The sequence below is a fragment of the Centruroides vittatus genome, unplaced genomic scaffold (assembly GCF_030686945.1).
Source record: "Centruroides vittatus isolate TY-2023 unplaced genomic scaffold, ASM3068694v2 contig_370, whole genome shotgun sequence".
Lineage (NCBI taxonomy): Eukaryota > Metazoa > Arthropoda > Arachnida > Scorpiones > Buthidae > Centruroides > Centruroides vittatus.
Window position 1 is genome coordinate 687,818 of NW_027122193.1, and position 24,056 is coordinate 711,873.

General features: G+C 30.6%; 1 protein-coding gene across 1 annotated transcript in view; it reads left to right on the plus strand.

Moving 5' to 3' along the window:
• The window catches only part of LOC136975272 (MAM and LDL-receptor class A domain-containing protein 1-like), a gene marked incomplete at its 3' end in the record, with an annotated part of 49,075 nt that overhangs the window by 5,864 nt on the left and 19,155 nt on the right, over window positions 1-24,056 (plus strand). The window contains exons 4-15 of the mRNA XM_067270306.1: window positions 1,651-1,894; window positions 3,520-3,957; window positions 5,566-5,666; window positions 7,069-7,233; window positions 8,208-8,295; window positions 11,136-11,288; window positions 12,009-12,152; window positions 15,325-15,509; window positions 17,847-18,015; window positions 20,334-20,462; window positions 20,570-20,725; window positions 23,852-23,997. Of these exons, the coding sequence (XP_067126407.1) occupies window positions 1,651-1,894; window positions 3,520-3,957; window positions 5,566-5,666; window positions 7,069-7,233; window positions 8,208-8,295; window positions 11,136-11,288; window positions 12,009-12,152; window positions 15,325-15,509; window positions 17,847-18,015; window positions 20,334-20,462; window positions 20,570-20,725; window positions 23,852-23,997 (2,118 nt within the window). The remainder of the gene's footprint in view (window positions 1-1,650; window positions 1,895-3,519; window positions 3,958-5,565; window positions 5,667-7,068; window positions 7,234-8,207; window positions 8,296-11,135; window positions 11,289-12,008; window positions 12,153-15,324; window positions 15,510-17,846; window positions 18,016-20,333; window positions 20,463-20,569; window positions 20,726-23,851; window positions 23,998-24,056) is intronic.

The window sequence follows — 24,056 nt, forward strand, 5'->3', positions numbered from 1 at the left end:
TGATTTAACAATTATAACACAATAGTTAATGACTTTAACAACTATAAAGTGATAGTTTTTTCTTAAAAAAAAAATTTTTCTCCAGTTTTGCTGAGATTTGGTCATTTTTACAAGCGTCAGGGTCAAAGCTCAATTTTTCAGATCAATATTTATTAGATTTCCAATCCACGAGTCATATGAACTCAAGTTCTCACAGGGTTGATTGTTTATTGTTTACATTACACATTTGTGACATTTATTTTACACATTCTTTTCTCGTTATTAAAATATTATTAAGTACATTTGGTATAGGATTCAGACCCTGTCCAGGCCCTCAGGTTGCAGACTTGCAAATATTGAGTAGTTTTATTTGGTAACAGTTTGAGCAAAAAAGTTTAGTATTTGTTGCATTTATCAATATACGAGTTAATAATACATATCTACCAATATAACCCTTTCTATATTAAAGTGCTGAACGTCAAATGAAATTTTTATGTTAATTCTACACAAAGAAAATTGTAGATTTTAAAGGAAACGTGAATGCAATGAATATATTTTTCAAGATTATTTCTTATAGCTTTGTGACTTGTTCACTGGACATAAGGACTTATTATAAATTACTGATGATGTAAATACATTTAAGGATCTTGATAGTGTGTATATTGTAAAAAAAGTCTTGGAGTGTAGATCAGGCATGGATATGCAGTCCGGGGCTTCAGATTACCCAAACCTGATCTAAACTATTAAGTTTCAAAGTGACCTTTGAACTTTGTTTGGGGAAAGTGACAAAAGAAACACACACAAACACCTTTTGACAAACAAAATGATTTAATAAAACAAAACTGTCGCTACTAGACCTTGGATAATAGCCAATCCAGTAAGATAACAAATTGAATTCACGTATGTCCCAACGGGTGTAGACTATTATGACTAATTTAACCAAAATTTCTGAAAGATCAAATCGAATCAATTTACAATAGTGGGACTAATAATAACCGAGTTACAATTATATCTAAAACTCTTAAAGTAAATATACAAACAATATCTTGCCGGTAGGTGGCCGAACACTTCAAGTCTCACTCAGTGCTGTAGTTTCTTGAGCTTTAATTGAAGCTTCATACATCTCCTCGCACAAATGTCCCTCTCGGCCCGGTGCCACTCTCGCTCGAGCTTGGGTACGTCTTTCATGGCATGTTTACTTTGAATACAAACAATGACATAACATCGGACAAAGGGTGATAAGAGCATGTAAAATGGGATGGGCAGAGAAGACAAGAAAAAAATATGGCAAACTGCTACAAAACTCTAAGGAATCATCCATTTACCATTTAGCATCAAGGTTTATGATAACAAATCCATGCACCGAAAGCTAGAGCTTCTTTAAATAAGTTTCACAAAATGATGGACTTTCGCAAAAAATCATTAATGGACTTAAGAAACTGGTAGAGAAAGAGTGAAAGGTTTGTGTGAAACTTATTGTTTATGATAACAATATAAAATAAAGTAATCATGAGCCTCAAAAAAACAGAAAAATATTTCACTCGTTACTAATTGCAATCATTATTAGTTTTAAATATAAAATAATAAAATTATTGTTTATTATGCTATGTATATATAGAAATAATCTTCAAAAGTATTTATTTATTTTAGTAAATTCAATAATTATTTTAGGATCATCCTGCAGCGGATTCTAAAGGAAATAAAACCGGTTGGTATGTCATTGCCGATAGCAGTCTCGGACAAAAATCAGATATTACTACTTTGGAGACCCCATTTATATCTAGAACTCATGCTCAGTGCAAATTTCGATTGTGGTATTATTGTGATATATTACATTGTCCACTGACAGTTCAGTCAAGTTCAGAAATTATGGATGGCCTATCTCAGAGTCAGCCATGGTATCCTGATTTAACAGGTAATAAAATTTCTTACTGAGAATATATAGAAACTGAGTCATCACCTTTCAATTCATATTAAGAGATATAATAAATTCAGCTTAAGAACACCCGTCTATTCAATAATAAATGAATGTTTCCAAGAGTTTTCTCTTAGGGTGTGACTATGCAGATGCGAATTTAGAGCGAGCGAGAGGTTGCGAGCGATTTAGTTTTCGCAAAGGAAAACCATGCACGAGCGAGAAGCGAGAAATAATGCTGGCGAGAGCGAATTTCTGGTTCTCCCACATATCTGACGGGTTTTGATATTTATCGTGTTGCGCCTCTTCTCGCCACATATTCTCGCTCGCTCGGAAAATTTGCTCGCTCCCGTCTGCATAGTCGCACCCTTAGTTTCAGACCCTTTATGAATGGATATAAAATGTCGAAACAATAACATGCAAAGAGGATCTGAAGCTAGAAAAAGATTCTTGGAAACATTCATCCATTAATGAATTTAAGGATTTCTTAGGCAAGGAATTAATCATAACTTCTAATAAAACTTTTTATCATAAAATTTAATATTTAATTTAAATATTATAAATTTTTAATTATTTATTAATATTGAAAAAGTTAATACTTTCATTTGTTCATGTCACTGCCAATTTTAAATTAAGGTAACAGTTTAAAAATGCAGAGAAACTAATTAGTTATAAAAATTTCATTTTAAACTGCTACATTTTCTTTAATGTTAAAAATAAGTAGTATTATCATTACTAAAACTAGAACATACTGCTAAATATCTCTGATATAATGAAAACTATTCAGTATGATTTAATTCAAATTTACTATTTTTAATTGTATTTTGTTTTGTACATGTTTTTTTCTTTATGAATCTGAATTTTGTGTCAAATGTTAAGTAATTTATTCAGATCTTACTTTATATTGTAACTCTGTTCAATGATATTCAATGATACAAATTTTTAATTTTGTTTCTTTCAAATATTTCACATCAAATTTTATTCTTCAAACCTTAAATCACAAAGTGCTTTTCAATTGTAGTGCTACGTGACTATGTGCTGTTATTTTTTTGTATATGTCTTTAATGTTTCATTTTTTCTGTATCGTGTGTTCTTGCATTGTACGGTGTGTCGCACGAACCTTCCCTTCCTTTTTTTCCCTGGTACCACCTCTTCTCGAGTGCCACGTGTGAAGCATTCTGATTGGTCCAAAGGAGTGACACGTGAAAGAGGCCGACTTCTGGAGAGCAGGAAGTATAAATTAGCGTACATCGAGATAGAAGATTTTCTTGTTCATTCTTTGCTTGAATATCATTTATACCCATTTAGATAAAAGAATTTAATTAATCTAGCTATTAACATTTATTAATCTAAATTTATTCTTCTCTACTCTGAGTTTAATTTACTGTTTCAACAAATCTCAGTTTCTTAGAGTACTTAAAATTCTTTTAAATAACTGTACATCAATATTATATAAACATCTATTATAATTATTTATGAGAATGATCATTTAGAATCATAATGATTCTAAAAAAATATTACTATATTATATTATATATTATACAATAAGTAAAAGATTTAATTTCAAAAAATTAGCAATATTTACAATAAGGCTAATCTATCATTTTAATTTTGAATTGCTTTAGGTGAAAGCTTAAAACCGGCAAGTCAGTGGCGTCAAGCCAATATTTATTTAAGCAATGCAGTTAAATCGAAAATGGAAATTCAAGCAACAAAAATATACGATACTTCAATAGCCATTGACGAACCTTCATTTGATCAATGCGAACCTCCTGCTGCTATACAAAAGGATAAAACACAATGCGATGAAGATATGTTTATGTGTAATAATAAAGAATGTATAAAGAATTCATTACAATGTGATTTTTCAAATGATTGCACTGATGGCAGTGATGAATTAGATGCTTTCTGTGAAGATTTTTATGAAAGATGTTCATTTGAAAAAGATATTTGCAGCACATGGGAAGTAGAAGCTGGGACTAACAAATATTGGAAATTATTTAAACAAAATGATTATGTGTCTGCTTTGCTGCCAAAAACTGACCACACTAAAGTGGGACAAGGTAATTTTTTTTTATTATATACATGAGTTAATATTTAAATTTTAAATTAGATTTTTAATTATTAATTTACAGTATATATTATTACAAAATTAATTATAATTAAAATGCTATTATAATATATTTCTGTATTAAAATTGAGTGTGTTCAAATAATAATAACAGTGAGAAAATTTACCAGATTTATTCCATTAATGGTCATTCTCAAATAATAGTTGTGCCCAATTTCCAAAGAACAGAAATAACAGTCACCTTCTAACAAACAGCACAGTTGCAAGTTGAAAAAAGTTATAAACAGCATACTGTTTATTAAATAAAAACAATACTCAAGGCCAGTTCAATAAGTGAGGTGACAAGGCAACTGCCTCAAGTGGCAAAATGAAAGGAGTTCAAAATGAGAATAAATAAACCACAGTAAATGTACAGGGTGTCCACCATGAACCTGACACGTTTGTTTTGACTGCCATATCAAAGTGCAAGGCAGTAATCAGATGTCGTGCATTCTGTTAGGCGGAGAAACTGTGGAAGTTGTATAGGTAATTTTGAAAACCCGCCAAAGTGACTGTAGGTGGCGGAGCATTGTTTTCTCCAAAGAAGCCACATTTCGCTTATCTGGGTAAGTGAATACATGCAATGTTCGAATTTGGGGATCACAAAACCCTCCCTGCATTGTAGAGCACATCCATAGTGATAGCCCAAAATTAAATGTGTGGTGTGAACTGATACAGAATTCAATCATCGGTCACTTTTTCTTTGTTGAAAAAACCGTGACTGGCATTACGTATCTAGATATTCTGGAACAATTTGTTGTACCTCAGATCACGCATTTGCAGCCAGATTTAATTTTCCAGCAAGACAGTGCCCCTCCACATTGGAGCCCTCATGTTCGACGTTTCCTCGACACACAGTTTCCCAATTGTTGGATTGGGTGTGGAGGACCGGTACCGTGGCTTCCTCGATCGTCAGATATTACGCCCTTAGACTTTTTCTTTTGGGTATTTGTCAAGGACAAGGTTTACACTGGTGTCAAAATTTGTGTCCTTCAACATCTTCGTGTGCTGTTGTTCAAGATGCTGTTGCTGCCGTCACGCCCGAGATGCTTGAAAGAACCTGGCAGGAAGTGGAGTATAGACTCGATGTTCTACATGCAACAAAAGGCTCATGTAGAGGTTCATTGATTTCTTTAATAAAACTTTTTGAGTTTTTTATCATAAAATGTGCATTACTTTACATCCTTCCTGAGCGGTAGATTTTTACAACAGTTTCAAATGTGTCGGGTTTGTGGTGGACACCCTATACATTAAAATTGTTTATAAATCATTCATATAAGAATGCCAGCTCTAGAAGTGCTTTGTATTGGCAACCATTCTGGAAGCAGACTCCAAAATCAGTTTTGCTTCGGGTGCAAGTTATCATTGAGCCAATGCTGACAGTACTCATCATTTGCTAAGTGACACTGACAGTACTCATCATTGATGATTCTACTAAATTTTGAGTAATTAACATATTATTTTAAACAGAAGTAAACTAGAATATCAAATTATTGTAATAAATACCAATTTAAATTAATAATTTGAGTAAATTAATAATTGTTAACATTTCACAATTATAGGAAGTTATCTTGCAATTGAAAAGAAATATTCATCTCCAGAAGTAGAGAAGGCTCGTCTTGCATCTTATGTTATAACAGGCTCATCTGGAAATAATTGTTTTGTAAGTAAATCTGTAAAATATTCCATTACTTAAGTTTTTCATTTTTAATTGTTTAAACAATTTGCTCACTTCAGTTATTTTTTTTAATTGATAACTGCACTTCAAAACTATTTTCAAAATTCACGGGCAGATTACAGCAGAAAAACTATGTTTTTGACTTTTTTAAAAGCTATCATCAGATTACGTCAATATACAATAATTCAAATGCTTATAAGCTTTAATAGTTCTGAAATTTCATGCAGATAACCCACAGGTATTTGTATGTAAACAACAATTTGATAGTATATGTGAGTTACAGTGATGATGTAGATAATCTGTCAGTTTAAACTTGCAACACACAAAAGATCTTTTCCTTTGTCTGAAGTCAACAAGAGCATACTGGTTATTAGAGTTTTTAATTTAGTAAACCAGTTTATAAATGAATTAGAGTTTTTCCCGCTATTTCACTTGAAGTACAGGTACTCCTTACTTTACGACCAAGTTCCATTCCGACGACTACGTCGTTAAGCAAATTGGTCGATAAGCGAGGAGCTTGCGCCGGGAATATAGGATTGTTGTAAAATTATACAAATTATGCAACACACTTCAAATTTATTCATAAAAAGACTATTATAGTATGCTATTAGCCTATTATAGTACTATAAGACAATTATAGTATGCACAAGCCTATTATAGTACGCTTAGTGCACGTGTCACCATTTGCCACGATCGACACTCAAGCCGAGAAAGGGGATTCCCCGAATTGCAGGTCGAAACTCGATTGGTCATAAGTGCGAGTGGTCGTTAAGCAGATAGGTCGTAAAGTGAGGAGTACCTGTATAAATCATTCTTGAATGATCACTCTGAAGTGATATGAAATTTTGTATATTGTCAGTAATGTGAAACTAACTTACGAGAATTTTATTTTGCATGTTTACACAGTAATCGTACCGCATATTATATTCGCATTCATATTCAAGAAACTCTTATAAAAGTATTTGAATTTGTTTTTCAAAGTTTTCATACTCTATTAAAATAAATATTTCTATTATAATTTTTCTTCTGAATTATCAAAATAAGTGAATTTTAAAGTTTACTTATGGGCACGCTGTTTATATGCATGATATAATATTAAATCTTTAATAATTGTTAATTATAATTGTTATTATTACATATACAATTTATCAACCGAAATATTTTAATTTTTTCAAACGAAAAGGCTTTCAAGACATTTGTCCCATTTTGTTGAACCAACGTGACAAAAGACTTGAAGATCATTTTTATTTGTAAAATTTAAAATAAAGAACTTCAGCTGATAGCTGTTAGGAGTTACTTAAGTGATTAAAACATAGAAACAATTTATGATAATTATATTGTATATACATAGGATAGTAGTAATTTATAAAATTTATTATTTTATTAGGTGAAATTTTGGTTTAATCTTATTGGACAAAATAATTCTCTTAATGTATATCGTCGTAACAGTTACTCCGAAACTGGCTTAAAATTACTTTCTTCCTACAAAAATAATACAAAGATTTGGGAAAGTAGTGAAATTAAGTTAACAGATCAAGAAAACAACTATAAGGTAAGAACGTTAAAATTAAGTGTTTACAATTTACATACAATTCTCAAATAAAAATTTCTTTGACACTAATTAATTATTTTTGTTTTAGCTCAAATAATAAAAATGGTTTTAAATTATACAAGTTGTGATAAAAAAATAAGAACTTTTTAATTAATAAATATTTATTCTCTATTTTCAAAATACAATAACAATTATAAAAACGAGATCACTTCTATTTTTTTAAGATTATTTTATTTTTGCTTACATCAAAAATATATATTTATGAACGTAGCAGTATTTTAAAAAGAAGAAAAGATAGTACGTGAGAACCGGCATGATTTACGAGCTGCTACGCAATGCTAAAGATGAGTTAGATTTCAACAGAGCCCCTGGGGTTTACTCCATTCCCGTCGGGGACGATAGGTTCGGAAGGGATCTGGTCTATATTGGTTCAACCGTGCATTCAATTCAGAAAAGGTTACGAGAGCATCAATCCGACCTTAAAAACAGCAGGCACGCCACCGCCTTGGCGACGCACGTTACCGACCCGGAAATTCGGGCGGACTTCCGGAGCACTAAATTAATCAAACGGGCATTTTAAAACGATCATATACAAAGAAAAGATATTAGTGATTACTGTAGAATCAAAAAATATTTTTATAGAAAGTTGAAATTGTTGAATGGCATACTGGGAAGTCACAAAAATTTCAAGAACAAATCTAAAAATACAAACTGTTTTTCCACAGTATTTTTTAATATAAAAAAAATGTTCAAAATTTAATGTGAAATTTTATGTAAAGATGCAAATGAAGATGAAATGCAACGTCCATTTTAGTACAATACTAGAAATGTCAGTGTACCATCAAAAATACGAAATTACGAAAATATTCCACTAGCTGGGAAAGGTTCAGAATTTATAAACACTTACTGTTTTTTATTACCCTGTTAATGAATTATTCATTCATTAAGTTATTAATAAATTTCTATTTATTTAGGTAGTCTTTGAGGGAGAACTTGGTTCTGGAATTGGAAGTGTTGGTTTAGATGATTTATCAATATCCCGTTCTTGTCAAAAATCTGAAGGTATAAATATTTTATTAAATCATATGTTAAATATTTATTACTATAATGTTAATCATATATTTAATGCATAAATATATCAGAATTGATAACTATTTTTAGCTATAATTCTCCAATTTTTGAATTGATTAATAATGTAATTTGGATATAGTAGATGATACTGTCACCTCATATCAAATTTAATAATTACTTTCAATTTTCTTTGCTGTAGTACAATACAGTTCATTCTTTTCTTCCACGTATTATTAATTAATTAATTTAATTATGATATTGAAGGCAGTAGTGATGATGATGACATAATAATGAATAAAAAATAAAAGTTAGTGAGAATAATATTGATAACAACAGGTGTAGAAGATGCATGGCATTATATTACAGTAAACGAGCAATTATTTACTGTATTTTATTTTAATTTATTTAATTTAAAATATATGCTCTCCACCTCAAATCAGCACTGTACGTGCACATCATACTTTTCCTTTAACAATAGAGTCATGCCGGTCAGCTAACACCTTTCATTTGAAAGTTTTTGAATTGAAATAACATGACTTCTGGTTTGCATCAGAAGTTCTTATGGAAACCTTGGGCAGGAGGCTCCAATTAACTATATATCTGGTCTTGTCTTTCATGTATCTAACTCTGTTTTTGAGATTAAGGAAAGATGGACAGACAGACGACAGTGGGAATTTATGTGTCTACAGTTTTTTGTAATTGCAGCCCAATGAGGCTATGTCTCAGAGAACAGTTATCAGTCACTTGTACAGAAAGTTCTCAGAATACAGTTTTCAATCTAGTGTCAAGTTTGAATAATAATCAAGATTCGCCAAATCAAAGTTCGGATACTTAGATCCAAAAAATGTTTTGAAGTACAAAGAGTTAATTGTATTTTTATTCATTAATGCAAAATTAACTAATTAGTCTGAAAGTTATTATGTGTAATCTACATGTTACTATGTGTAAACATTCTCATTCATGGGAAATCATTGACCTCATTTATCAATAATTTTCTTGAGAATAAAAATATTCAAAGGATAGATTAGTCAGCCAGATCTTTGAATTTGATGCCTGTGGAGATGATCAATAAGCTAATAATCGTCATGATTCGTAACTTCAAGAATTGTTTGACTGTAAAACTTCATCATATTTGCTATTAATTCTATACTAATGATATCTGACATCTAAATGTAATCCGATTTCATATGATTACGATTTATGAAAATGTCTAATTATAATACTTCTTATCCTTATATATAGGATGTCAAAAAAGAAGTGTTACCATTGTTTTTAACTAAAGTTTCTCTCATTGTTTGATTTAAAAATACCAATTTGAATGTTTCCACATGACAACATATACAACACTAGTGTTACCACCCGTCCGGTTTTCATTTGGACAGTCCGGGAATTGACTCACTGTCCGGGTGAACTATTAATTTTGTCTGGGAATTTCGTAGAAATTGTGAAATTACGATGACGATGAAACAAAGTTCTTGCGAATATTTTTATAAATTTACACCATTTGAATAGCAAAAGACCTCACACTCACTGAAACTCATCTACCATTCTGCCATGTTACTCTGTTTACGCTGACGTGTGACACGCAACCTGCCTCTTGACCTTTTTTTTTGCTTGTACTCCGTACACATCTTTTATAGAGCTAAATTATCTACTCTTTCTTAATTTAGGTTACACATGTTACTCCTATGCAAGTGCCAAGTCCCTAACTGTAACTGATTTAGAACTGGCTTGCATGTTATTCTTTGCATTGTAAAATGACATTGCGCATGCGTCAGGAACTTCTGTTCGAACAAACCTGGCCTGCCATCCGGGTCAGCGATTTTGTAAAGGTGGCAACACTATACAACACTCTAATAACAATAAATTTGTACTATATACAGATTCTTTTTATCAATAATTTATTTAATTTTTCAGTTATGTGTGAAATATATCAGTCAACAGAATGTTCTAGTTGCTGTACAAATTTGAACTCTTTCAACAACACTTTTCATAACATTTTTACATTTCTTGTGTTTTCTGTTGAACTTGATGAATATTGATCTTTCCCTTTAAATACTCCAAAGAAAAAAATCTGGAGTTGTTAAATCAGAATCAGAAGAACAAGGAGGCCAATTAATGTCAAAACCTTTTGACAATTTCTTCAGGAAAAATTTCTTGAGACATCAAATGTCCCATGAGAAAATTGGATGGCCCATCCAACACAACTGTTAAATGAAAACTAATGTAACTTCAACAGAAAAAAATGGTGACAAAATGAACCGGTAACACTTCTTTTATGACACTATACATATACAAATTTTACATCTTATTGACTATTTGAAAGTTGAATGATTTTATGATGATAATATCATTTTCAATGCAAAAATAATTATTTAGTAATTTACAGAAACTGAAGGATTTTCTATTTAATATTTATGGCAAATATCTATTCACAAACATTAATTGGCACTAAATCAAGGTTTGACTTCACATATCCAAAGCATTTATTTTCTTGTTTTAGATGTTCCTTTCATTCTTCAGAAGACAAATCTTTACTATGACAGATACTTATAAAAAGTACAAATCTTTCAATAAACTTAAAAGTTTATTGGAGTTTACCAATTTATACCAATAATCAATTTCTCAAGTACTTCAGGATTGGTTGGTTGAAAGCACACAAAAAACTGATTCTCAATGTGAATTGGCAAATGCTAATAAAGCAAATTTTTAACTTAATTAATTAAAAAATTGGAGATTTATTCGTTATTTACAGCACAATCTTTATTTTAGAAAACAAATATGTATAAAATATTAATTAGAGATTTCTTTAAAATTCTTATTCATCTCAGATAATTTGCCCGGTGAACCAATTGGCACTCCTCCACCGTATACCGATTGTGGTCCTGATAGATTTCAATGTAAAAATGGAAATTGTTATGCTCGAGAACAGCGGTGTAATTTTGCTGATGAATGTGGAGATGGAAGTGATGAAGCAGACTGTGGTAAGTGATATACATCTTCAATTAGAAAATAATATAAAAAAATAAAAATAATTATAAAATTAATAGTTTTAACATTTTAAAAGTATTGAATTAAACCAATATTTTAGAATGAGCATTCAACAATCATAATTTAATTAATTAGCCGTTGTCAAGTTCAAGTTATATATGACTACAGGATTCTAGACATCAATTCAAAAATTATTTGAATTGATGTTGTAGAATCCTGTAGGCACTCCACGGACCTGTTTTTTCCACACCCTTTGTGGGTTTGGCCAGGCCAGGTGGTGAGGAATAGGCCCAGTGTATCTAGGACAGACTATTCATGAAAAATTCCTGGGATGTTGCTCAACCAAATTTGATCCTGGGTCTCCCAAAGTGACAGGCTGATACATTAACTGTCTCAATCATTTGACTGTCAAGTCAAGTATTTAGGAATAATTTTAGAAGTCAAATATTTAAAAGAAGTCAAAAGAAAGTATAAAATATAAAAAAGAAGTCAAATATTTAAGCTTGAAATAAATATTTGAATTGTATATACTAATTTGGATATTTTTTTATAGTTGTGTTTACTGAACTATTTACTAAAACTATTAACAAAATTAATCTATAATTCAATACTTTGAATTCAGAACGCTTTCAAAATATTTATAGTGATATAATATATTTTTATGAAATAATTTAATGCTATTTATAGAAAATCGCTTATATATTATTCTACAGGAACTGATTGCGATTTTGAAGATGGCATGTGTGGATGGTATAATCCTAAAGGATATTCGGCACAATGGATTATTGCAACACCAAGTGATATACAGTCACGCATTAATGGTCCTAATGATGATCATACCTTTAGAAATGCATCAGGTACAATATTTTACATTTTATTATATTTTAGTTAATTAATTGTTAAGTTAAAAACAAAAAAATGAGATTAAAAAATTTTTTTAACTGCTTTGTTATAATAACCATTAAACAAATGATAGTTTTTTGTATTTTTTATTATTTATAAAATAAAATAAAACTGTTTTATTGAAGCAAAATTAAACAATTATAGTCTAAAATTCATTTATAAAAACAACATAAATTAAAAATCTAGCAAATATTTATTTTAAAAGATATTTTCAGTTAAATGATGACAGTTGTTAGATTACTAAAGCTTTGCCAACAAAATTCACGCATTAGAGACTGTGACAAAGACCAGTCATATACTATTCTAGTTATTTCCCTGAAAATAGGTGTGTAGGCGGGCCAAAAATCAACAGAAATCTAGGCATTTAAATGATATGCAGTTAGTATATAAGAATTTAAGTATAATTGAACAAATATAAATTGTTCAACATTTCAAAATGAATCCCATTATAGGGATCTGATTATATCTTTTATAACCTCATGCTTGTTTTTGAGATGAAATTATTGCAAGATTTAAAAGTTGTTTATTAAGAATTCTATTGAAATGATTATTCTTTATGCGCTAGAAACATATGTAGTTTCCCACATGAACGGAATGGGGACACACGAATAAAAAATTTATATACACTTCTATTATACTTAAATATAGCTAGATATATACATATATACAACAAAAATTCTATCACAAATATACAAACATGTGGCTACACTTAGATGTACTGTACAACATAACAGAAGTCATATATGTGAGCTGATCATTCTTGATTAAAATAATTGTCTCCAATCGAGAAACTAATCTTCCAAATCTTCAGTTCTATCATCAGTTTGAAGTTTTGATTAACATTTATCATTCGTACCTGACACAACTTCGAATGAAAGTAGATTGCATATATAGTCCAGCTCCCAACTCTGCCAATCTCCACAACTGTCTAGGCTTGTCGTCTGGCTTCTCCCTCCCACAAACACACACACCACACCGAGATGAACTCCACTGAAAAAAGAGGAGATTTTTCTTTTCGTCGTGTCCTTTTTGTTCTCCAGAAACGACACCTGACCAATCCAGACCTTTCCCCCTGCCATGCCATTGTTATAGTGACTAACTACACATTCAGGGTACACTGACCGGTGATATAAAAAGAAGAAATGTAAAAGATGAACTGGGGAGTAAATGAAAAAGAAAAAAGAAACAAATATATACATATATTTGTTTTCTCTTTCCCTCCCTGTATATTAAGCACAATGTAGTAACACCACACATCTTACCAGGATTAGTTAATAAAGCTAATGTAATATAATGTATGCAGAATCTATTTCTTACTCATAACATGAAGTTTTTTCATCAAGATAAGTTATCGTACAAAACTGAAAAAATTGTCTGAAACATCTGAAAAGACTGATTTATAATTTACTAGCTGACCCGGCCACGCGTTGTTGTGGCTCAAAATGTATCTATTATAAATGTGTAACACTTCCCCCATGGGGGAATTTCAAAAAAATCCCTTTTTAGTGTATATTCTGTTGACGTCACCTATTATAACGCAATTAAAAACGCAAAAAACCGCATGTAAAATAGTATAAATAGAAGCCGAGTTCTTCACGGTAAGCCTTAATCCTGTCCCTTTCCCCGCTGGCGAATATCGAAAAATCCCTTTTTAGTGTATATTCTGTTGACGTCACCTATTATAACGCAATTAAAAACGCAAAAAACCGCATGTAAAATAGTATAAATAGAAGCCGAGTTCTTCACGGTAAGCCTTAATCCTGTCCCTTTCCCCGCTGGCGAATATCGAAAAATCCCTTTTTAGTGTATATTCTGTTGACGTCACCTATTAAAACGCAATTAAAAACGCAAAAAACCGCATGTAAAATAGTATAAATAGAAGCCGAGTTCTTCACGGTAAGCCTTAATCCTGTCCCTTTCCCCGTTGGGGAATATCGAAAAATCCCTTTTTAGTGTATATTCTGTTGACGTCACCTATTAAAACGCAATTAAAAACGCAAAAAAACCGCATGTAAAATAGTATAAATAGAAGCCGAGTTCTTCACGGTAAGCCTTAATCCTGTCCCTTTCCCCGCTGGGGAATATCGAAAAATCCCTTTTTAGTGTATATTCTGTTGACGTCACCTATTAAAACGCAATTAAAAACGCAAAAAACCGCATGTAAAATAGTATAAATAGAAGCGGAGTTCTTCGCGGTAAGCCTTAATCCTGTCCCTCTCCCCGCTGGAGAATATCGAAAAATCCCTTTTTAGTGTATATTCTGTTGACGTCACCTATTAAAACGCAATTAAAAACGCAAAAAACCGCATGTAAAATAGTATAAATAGAAGCCGAGTTCTTCACGGTAAGCCTTAATCCTGTCCCTCTCCCCGCTGGAGAATATCGAAAAATCCCTTTTTAGTGTATATTCTGTTGACGTCACCTATTAAAACGCAATTAAAAACGCAAAAAAACCGCATGTAAAATAGTATAAATAGAAGCGGAGTTCTTCGCGGTAAGCTTTAATCCCGTCCATCTCCCCCCGTAGGGGAATTTCGACATGTATATTATATAAAAACACGTGCATATTCGAATGCAACGTTGTGTCAAAATTTCAAAGGAATCGGTAGGAACAAACAAACGTTGTATTTTATTTATATAGATAGGTAGAAAATGATCTGCTTAGGTCCATTCTCAGCTGAAAAGCATAATGCCTTACAGAAAAGCAGACTTAGGTCGTCGGAAGTTAGCGCCATCTGTTGGACATAAAAGCCTTAATCCATATATAAATATATTTTTGAAAGGGGGGAAATGGTGATCTTCACATATGCCACAAACCTTCGTGGGAATGTATTAAACAACTTCCCAAAGTTTCATGGCAATCGGATAAATGGTGTGGTAATCATGAAGTTTTTTCATCAAGATAAGTTATCGTACAAAACTGAAAAAATTGTCTGAAACATCTGAAAAGACTGATTTATAATTTATTTCAATTTTTTATATTGTTAATCATTTTTTATGGAATATTTTGGAAAAGTTTTACCACTGTTTATTTTCAGATTTTTCGGTTTTATAAACTAACCATTATAAATAAATATTTAAAAATTATTTTTCTTTTAATCTTACATAATACTGATTCATTTTTAGGACATTTTATATATCCCGGAGAAGGAACTTTTTCGAAACCAACAGATGTGGCACAGCTCTATTCTAAAGTTTATACCAAATCAGCAGTTTCTTGTACAGTTAATTTCTGGTATCATATGTATTATAGAAGTTCAGAAAAAATTGGTAATCTTCGTATATTAGTGAAAACTGCAAACAATAAAAAGGTATGTTTGTGCAAATAACTGAATGACTAATATTATTAATAAATAAATAAGATCCAAAGTATAAATAATAGTGTATAATTCATACACATATTGAAAGAAATAAGATGAAACCCAAAGATGGTATCTGGATGGTATATGTTGTAGAATCATTGATTTACAGAGTATGCACTTATGTTTATAGTTTGAGCATACTTAATTTTTAAAACTATTATTACAAAATACTGGACTCAATACTGGATTACTGTGCAGACAAGCCTAGATCAAACCTCAATGGTGGCTAGTTTTTTCTGTCATGGTCTTTGCAAATCTGAAATCCACCAAACATCCCCTCCATTGGATATCTGGAGGATGATCTCCGGGTAGATAAAAGTCAGTGTCAATGTGAGGTCAGCCATTCCACTGTTTCTCTAACTGTGCTGTGAATATAGATGCTGTATACCTTCTGTTTGTAATAATTCACTTTATGAGACTCCTTTACCTGTTTTTTTTTATTAAATGATAATTATTTTATTCAATATTAATATATTTTCAGTACAATTAAATTGTATTTTAAAATAACTCTATTCAAAATTGTCTCAACAAACTCAACAAACACTATAAAATTAATACATTATTATGTTTAATTTTATTTAATAACTTATTTGATACTTATATTTTTAATTGTAAAAATATCCTAGCCTGTCTAGATTTTAGGATTTCAGACTGAATTATTATTATTATTAAATTTAATTAAGAATAATGCCACATATTACCACGGATGGCTCTTCCCAAATAAAAATCTGTATTAGAAACTGAAAATACGGGTATGAATATCGGAAGCAGAATGCAAGTTTACAATCTGGCATGCAGAACACTGTATTCTTTATGTAAAAAAATAATTGAAAAGTGAAAATTTAATCTTAATTTTTTACACAGAAAATGATTAATAAGGCATGTGGTTGTCTCCTGCATGTACTGTACATGCATTGCATAATAATTGTTCATGCAGATTATAGTGTTGTTTATGAGTTCTGTTGGAAGAAAAGTTCATTCTTGAACAAGATTATCCCACACATTTTCTATAAGATTTAGGTTAGGAATGCTTGCTTTCTATTCCATGTGACAAATATCTTCACTGTTAAGAAAATCATTGATGAATGTATATTATTGGATGAGTGAAAGTTACTAACAAAGATTAAAATCAATATATTAATAATCATATACAGTAAAACCCCGCTTAATGCAGGGGATGCATTCTTAGATGACAAAGCGTTAAATGAGGTCATTTTAACATAGAGTAAATAGGGATAGGGAAACACGCAACCAAAAATAAACAAATTTTACTTTAATTTTAAGTTATTTTTATATTAATTTGTATAATAATATATGTTAAATAACACAAACATATGCACACAGAAATTCATTTTTTGTGACGAAGGTCCTGACTTTTCTAAAATTCTTGTTTTTTTGCAATAAAGTCGTGAAGTTTCATTTGTCACTTTTTTCTTTCCTTAAGCAAATGTCGGTAGCAGAAGATCGCATCCAAAATGCCTCATTTTGCTTTTGCACTCCTTTCAAAATCTGGATCATCTGCTACAGTTTCATCAACAATTTTGGTTATTGTTATCAAACCTTTACTAAGGAAATCTGTAGAGAAATTCTTTGGGTTCTTCATTTTCAGAATCTCTGTTTTCCAGTTCTACATGAATTCCTTGTTCTGCCCGTTCTTGAAGGTCATCGTTGGTAAGACTCTCACCAGAAACATGCGGTAACTCCTCAATATCCTGCTCGTCTACATCTCCCAGTCCTGCTGTCCAATTAGGTTGATTTTGCTCAACTCAACGATACAGCGATAGGCTCTTATTGTTGAGAATTCTTGGATATGTTCATCCATAACTTCTTCCACACTTTGTTCGTGCATTTATCAGTTAATTCTTGCCAAGTGAAGCCGATATTGCCTATGGCATCCATGATTTTATATTTTTTCCAAAATTGCACCAAACAAACATAGATTTAAAGAAACTGCCACCTTTTTGCCACCTTTTTCTGATTGGTTCGTGTTCATAAATAATCGTATTATATACGAATTAACGAAATGCTGCGATAATTTAAAACAGCGTAAATTTTGAGTTTTTTTAAGGCTTCGAGCAGACTGCATTATATCGAATCATTATTAAACGGGGTCTTACTGTATATACTGTATATAAAATTTACATTTTCCCTTTAAAATTCAGTTGGAATTACTTTCCATTTGGTGTTTGATTATTTTTATTTTAAATTCTAAGTATTTAAATTACAGAAATATAATCCGAAATTAAATCAATTTTATTAAATTATTATTGTAATTTATTTTATTAGATTTTAAGTATTTGGGATCGTTCCGGTAGTCAAGGCAATAGATGGCACGAAGGAGTTGCAGAAATCAATAAACAAGATGATTTCAGTATTATTATAGAAGCAACTCGTGGTACTGCAAGCAAAAATTTTGTGTCAATTGATGATATTGAATTTAAAAGTTGCAGTCAAGGTATGTATACTATCTTACAGTTATTAATAAATTACTTAGAATGAATTAAATTCATTTCTATTTCAATATTGTTTTCATATTTCATAATTTTTCTCTTTCAACAAAGCTTGCATCAATAATTAATAATTTGATATAATTTTTAGAATAGTAAAATTTAATAATTTTGATAAGATAGATGGCAGATTATTATTATATTAACCTGTATAATCTGTCTGTTGGATTATATTAAGCTTAATTTAATAATTGGATATAAAGTAATTTGACTAAAGATAGGCAGTCAAGCTGCCATTTCACGATAAATTTTTAATTTACAAGAATCTGGAAGAAAAAGATCAGACCAGAGCAGGACTCAAACCCACAACTCCTGCTTGCATTGCTAGTTATGCTACCTGGACCTCCATTTGATCTTTGCCTCCAGAACCAATAAATTAATTTTTATATAACCATACAGATAATCCAGCAGATCATTTGGAATTAATTAAAATTGGGTTATTGGATTTGTTGTTACATAAATTTTTTTAAACTAAAATGAAATGATGAAATATCACTTATGAAATAGTTTGTTTAGTCATTTTCATTTGACTGACTGTTATTCATGGTTTGTTTTCTATATATTATTATTATTACAAATTGCAGTCATAATTTAAATTTGTTACTTTGCACATCCGTTGAATGCTTTTTCAGTATATATCATAGATGATATAATTTAGTATCGATCATGGACATTGCATTTTGACAATAAGTATGGTATTTTTATTATTACAGAGTTTGTTAAGTTTTTGTACATTTATGGATTAATTCACTATACAAGTATCTATTAATATTAAAAACAATTTCAAAACAATGTTATCTATTTCAATGAAGTGATTATTATTTTTAATAATAAACACTTCAATTGAAACACTTCAATTTAAATATAATCTACATAAAACATGTAGATTATATTTAGATGGTAACTTGTACTTGATACTCTTGCTATCCCAGTAGATATATTATAAACAACTTATAACTTTTTAAAATATGATGATGAAAAAGAAAATAATTAGACAGATTGGCTTTTGTGTGATTTGCAAAGATCCACAGGAGGATGGTTGCAGGTATGTAGGAGTGTGATTACCACAGACAATGGGAGACAATGAAAAATCACATATAACTAAGTTTATATATAAAATATATACAGAATATATACAGAAATTCCACAATTAGGCTACATGTAGTAGTTGACACTGAAGTCCTTTCAACGATTCAACACGAGGATCGCCGGGCAATATTATTGACCAATGATTCGTTAACCTAAACACTAGATCTAACATCCATAGCTGGTAATTACTTTGATGCAGACAGATTTGAGTTCCAAGATTACCTTAGCAAAATTTTACACCACACAAGTCTTGGAGAGCACATCACTCTTTTCAATGAAATGTGTAAGTTCTCAAGCAACACCAAGGTGACCACGTGCCAACCAGAGAGTCCAAGAGATAGAGGGCAAGTTGCCAGTTCACCCCCTTTAAATACCCTCTCACCATCCCAACAGTGCTGCCAAACAAAACTAGCCAAAAAAAAAGCAATAACGAAAAGTAAAAATTTGACAAATGTATACCCCAAAAACCGACAATTACTGCCAAAACAGCATGTTTTACATGGAAATTTAGAATCTATTGAACCAATAGATTCTGCTTGTTCTAAATTTCCATGTAAAACCAATAGAAAATTTTTTAGCAGGATATCAATTGTTTTTGATAAAACAATTTTAAGCAATCAACTGATACCTCTACATAACATTCCTGAATAAAGCAATACTTTGTTTTACATGTCATTGAGTAAATTAGGATTTAACAAATTTAAACTATTGTGTGAGAGTTAAAAAATTACTTTGGATTGCGTTTCTAAGCATTATTGGTACTGTTTCTAATGCATCAAATGCTTCAGTGTATGTAGATATAGTGAAGAATTTGATGCAATTAGAAACCTGTAACTCATTAATTGTGCTTTTCTATTTGTACTATAATAAACAGAAAAGTACAATTAACATTAGTATTGATAAAGAGATAGCTCAATAGTGGGTTAGCTCAATAATTAGTCTACAGAAGACTGCTGGCAATCATTACTATGTAAAAACTTCAGAATTTCTGGAATTTGTATTTCCTGAAGTTGGTTAATTATTGTATGATTATGAATTTACAAGTTTTCTTTATCATGTTTATTTTTTTAGAAATATATAGATTTTTTTTAGCAGTAAATTTTCTGCTGTTTACATTTAAACAAGTATTGTAATAATAATATATCATCATTAACTAAATCATATAAAATTTTTTTAGATTACGTACCAGTGGAATGTAGTTTTGATGAATGGATGTGTAAGAAAATACCACAGTGTATTAAAAAATGGCAGCGCTGCGATAAATTTTTTGATTGTAAAGATAAAACAGATGAACTGAATAATTGCAGTAAGTTTTACTTTACACGTATATTATAAAATGTAATGAAACTAACGTTAAAAGTTATTTTTTGTTTTTATTTGATTTTTTATTAAGATATTTTATTGTTAATTTAGATAAACAAAAAGGTGACTGTGATTTTAATGATGAGAATTGGATTGAAAGTTGTCAATGGGAGCACTGGCCGGAAAAGAGTTTTAAATGGTCTCGTGCAAACGAATCACCGAGTAAAAAGACAGGCCCTCCTTATGATCACAGTATAAATGTTAAAGGTATTTGTTGTTATATTTATGATTTCATTTTTTACAATATATATACTGGTTACATTTTGCTTTATTTTTCTTCCATTTTATCTCCATTCTCTTCTTTACTCCAGAAATTTTGATTTGCAATGTTTGCATTTAATAATTTTTCAATAGCTTAGTTTCAGAGAATCAATATTATAATCCACAAAGAAAAATGGAAGATATCTTGAATCTGATGTGTTGCAGATAGGGTAAATAGTAGTATGAAGAATTACACTTTTTTCTTTTTTTTTTATGGAATAAACATTTACACCCCAAGCCAGTAATCTATAATTATTTATTATAGATCATCATTTCACAAATTTCAAATGATTGTGTGGTATATAAATTTGGATATACAGTAAAACCTGTCTATGGCGACCACCCATGGTTTCTTCAAAAAGTGGTCTTTTAGACAGGTGGTCATCCAATACAGGTGGTGCTGTAATACCGTATTTCTGTACGTATTTTGCACACTTTTTATCCATTTCTGCTAAGCAAAACTCGAGGTGAGCAAAAGTACGCAAATTTTTTCAACAATAGAGCTATATTGGTATTTTATTCTTATCGGATAACTCGATTTACAGAGTCGTCGTGATTTTATAAGACAGATTTAATACCAATATTTTAAAGATTAATAAAATATTCGCATTTTTTCGATTATAATGCACACTTTCTTTTTTCTGGCTTAATTAATTTAGCTTGGTTCTTTTTGTTTGCTCCTCAGTTACGTGTATTACGTCATCGATATACAAGCGCATCGTATCTCTCCATAAGTTTGGTTTTCGTTAGTTTAATCTTATTTTAACTTAAGAAAATATTAAACAGTATTTTTAAAGTACAATAAGAAAAATTATTAATTAATAATAAAACGATTTTATTATTTTTTCTTGTAATACAATTTCATTACAAGAATTATATGGTTAAAGCTAAAAGCACAGCTATGGTTTTTACTAAAGTGTCGAAAAACACGCCTGATTCCTAAGTGCATAGCGCTCAAGTATGACTCCTTCCCAAAAGAAGTGCGTTCCATATTACGTCAAACTGATTTCATCACATTCCGCAATTGTCCAATGACAGTCGCAGAATAGAAAAAGGAAGGTTGTCTGTAAAACTGATTTTTGCGTTAATGCATTTATTGTTTATTGAATATTTTGCGTGCGAAAATTACTTGGATATTATTTTTTTTAAAATTTTGTGGAAATAAGGTAGGTTGATACAGAAACTATTTATTGCACATGTACTGTATATGAGCTTCAAAAAGGGATTAGCCAAAGGGATTAGCAAGTTCTTTCCTGCACTTGCTAATCCCTTCGGTCTCCTTACTTCTTTTGTTTCAGGATGTTACTTCCCTGAAATGGCGATCTCCACTCAAGGGGAAAAAGGAATTAAAGAAGGAATTCTCAAATAGTAAAGACAAAGGGACAAAGAAAATCTTAAATCTAAAATAAAATAAAAATATTAATATAACTATACAATGATATGGCCGACGGCCACACCTTTATCAAAGAATCATTTTATTTATATAGTGGAACATTTTTGAGAACTTCTTTTCACTATTAGCAGTATTCTAAAATACTTCTAATAGTGGGGGGTTTGAGAAACTTCCCCCACTATTAGAAATTTAACTTCAAGTCTAAATCCAAGAAAAAGTTACAAAATACACTTAGAAACATTTTTTGTAATATACTATCAAAAGTAAATAGTATGTCTTTACCCAACCCACATTATTTTTACCAATTCATTCAGTTGCCAATTCCAATTTAATTCTCAGCTCATTCACCATCTCCTTCCTCTTCTTAACAATCACTGATTTTCAAACTTCTGATAATACATCTGCTCAGCTATTCTTACATTTGTATAAGCATCTTCCTTGTGTAATATATTGCTTCTCGTAAATCTATCCTTTGAATTTCCTCAACAAACCAAAAAAAATCCAGCAACATTTAAAACTGCATGTCTGGCACCATCTGTTATGACATTTTATTATTAAAATCTTTTTATATTTTTAATTATTGTAAAATGCAAAAATCCCCACTCTCAAAATTAAGCTGAATTTTATAAAAAATTGTAAATGCCAATAATGAGTAAAATCATCATTAAGTCCAATCCCACTCAAGATATGACGCATGACCCTTCTTTATCTCTCCACCCCCTCAACCTTTAACCACCAAAATTTTTAATAGAATCAATCCCCTAATACACAAACCTCCCTGCAAAGTTTCAGAAATTTTCAAAAAGAAGAGGAGTTATTAAGCTCAAAAGGGCAAACAAAATTGTGCCCTCCACACACACACACACATCCATAATACAGAAAAACCCCAAATTTGTTTGCATTTCTTGACATTTCAAGGTCCAGACACTTCAGAGTCCAAAAGTGTATAAATCTTGGGGGGTCATTTTTTGACCAATTGCCATATATTATTTCCCTGCCTCTGTGATATATAACCAAGCCAGGAAAGTAATTGTGTTGCATTTCACAAAAACTAGTCTCCCTTTGTATCTCCTTACCTTCATATCTTGTAAGCTCTCATGTTATTAATTAAAACAGTCATTCTCTTCTTTATCTTTGTCTATTTTTTCTTTTTTTATCTTTATCATTATCATTTTCATATTTCTTCTTAATACTCTGTTCAACTTGTTGCACTTTTTGGCACACCATTCAGAATCATTGGTCTCTTTAATTGTTTTCATCTATTTATTTCATTATCCAACTTTACAACTTCACTACAATACACAAAAGCCCATCTTAACAAACTCCATAATGTTGCCGTTTTTACCTAACCAGTTCTCTTGATCTTCGATGTATCAATGGCTCTTTTACTACTACTTTATAAAGCACTAATGCTTATTTATGTTCCTACCATTACATCACTATCCAAGAAATTATTAGATTCAATACCAATAATTTTAATTTGACAAATTTAACTCTTTTTTTTCAATTTTCTATAAAGGTAAAACTAAAAAAAAAAGACTTTTATACATATTATATATAAAAAAAGCCATTAAAAATGTATTTAGTCTGCTTGTTTGTCTAGTTCATAAAGACATTATTAATAATGTCAATAGTTTGAATTATATACCATTAATACAGTTTTTATAATTTTTTTATAGGTTACTATTTATATATAGACAGTGGTAATCATTCTATAGGAGATTCTGCAGCTGTATCAACACAAAGTTTACCTGCCAGTAAAGAAAAATGTCACTTAAGATATTGGTATTTTATGTATGGCTCTAAATCAATGGGAAAACTAACAGTAAGTTTTGCAATTAATGAAATAGAATAATGAATCAAAGTTCATTTAGTAATATTTTC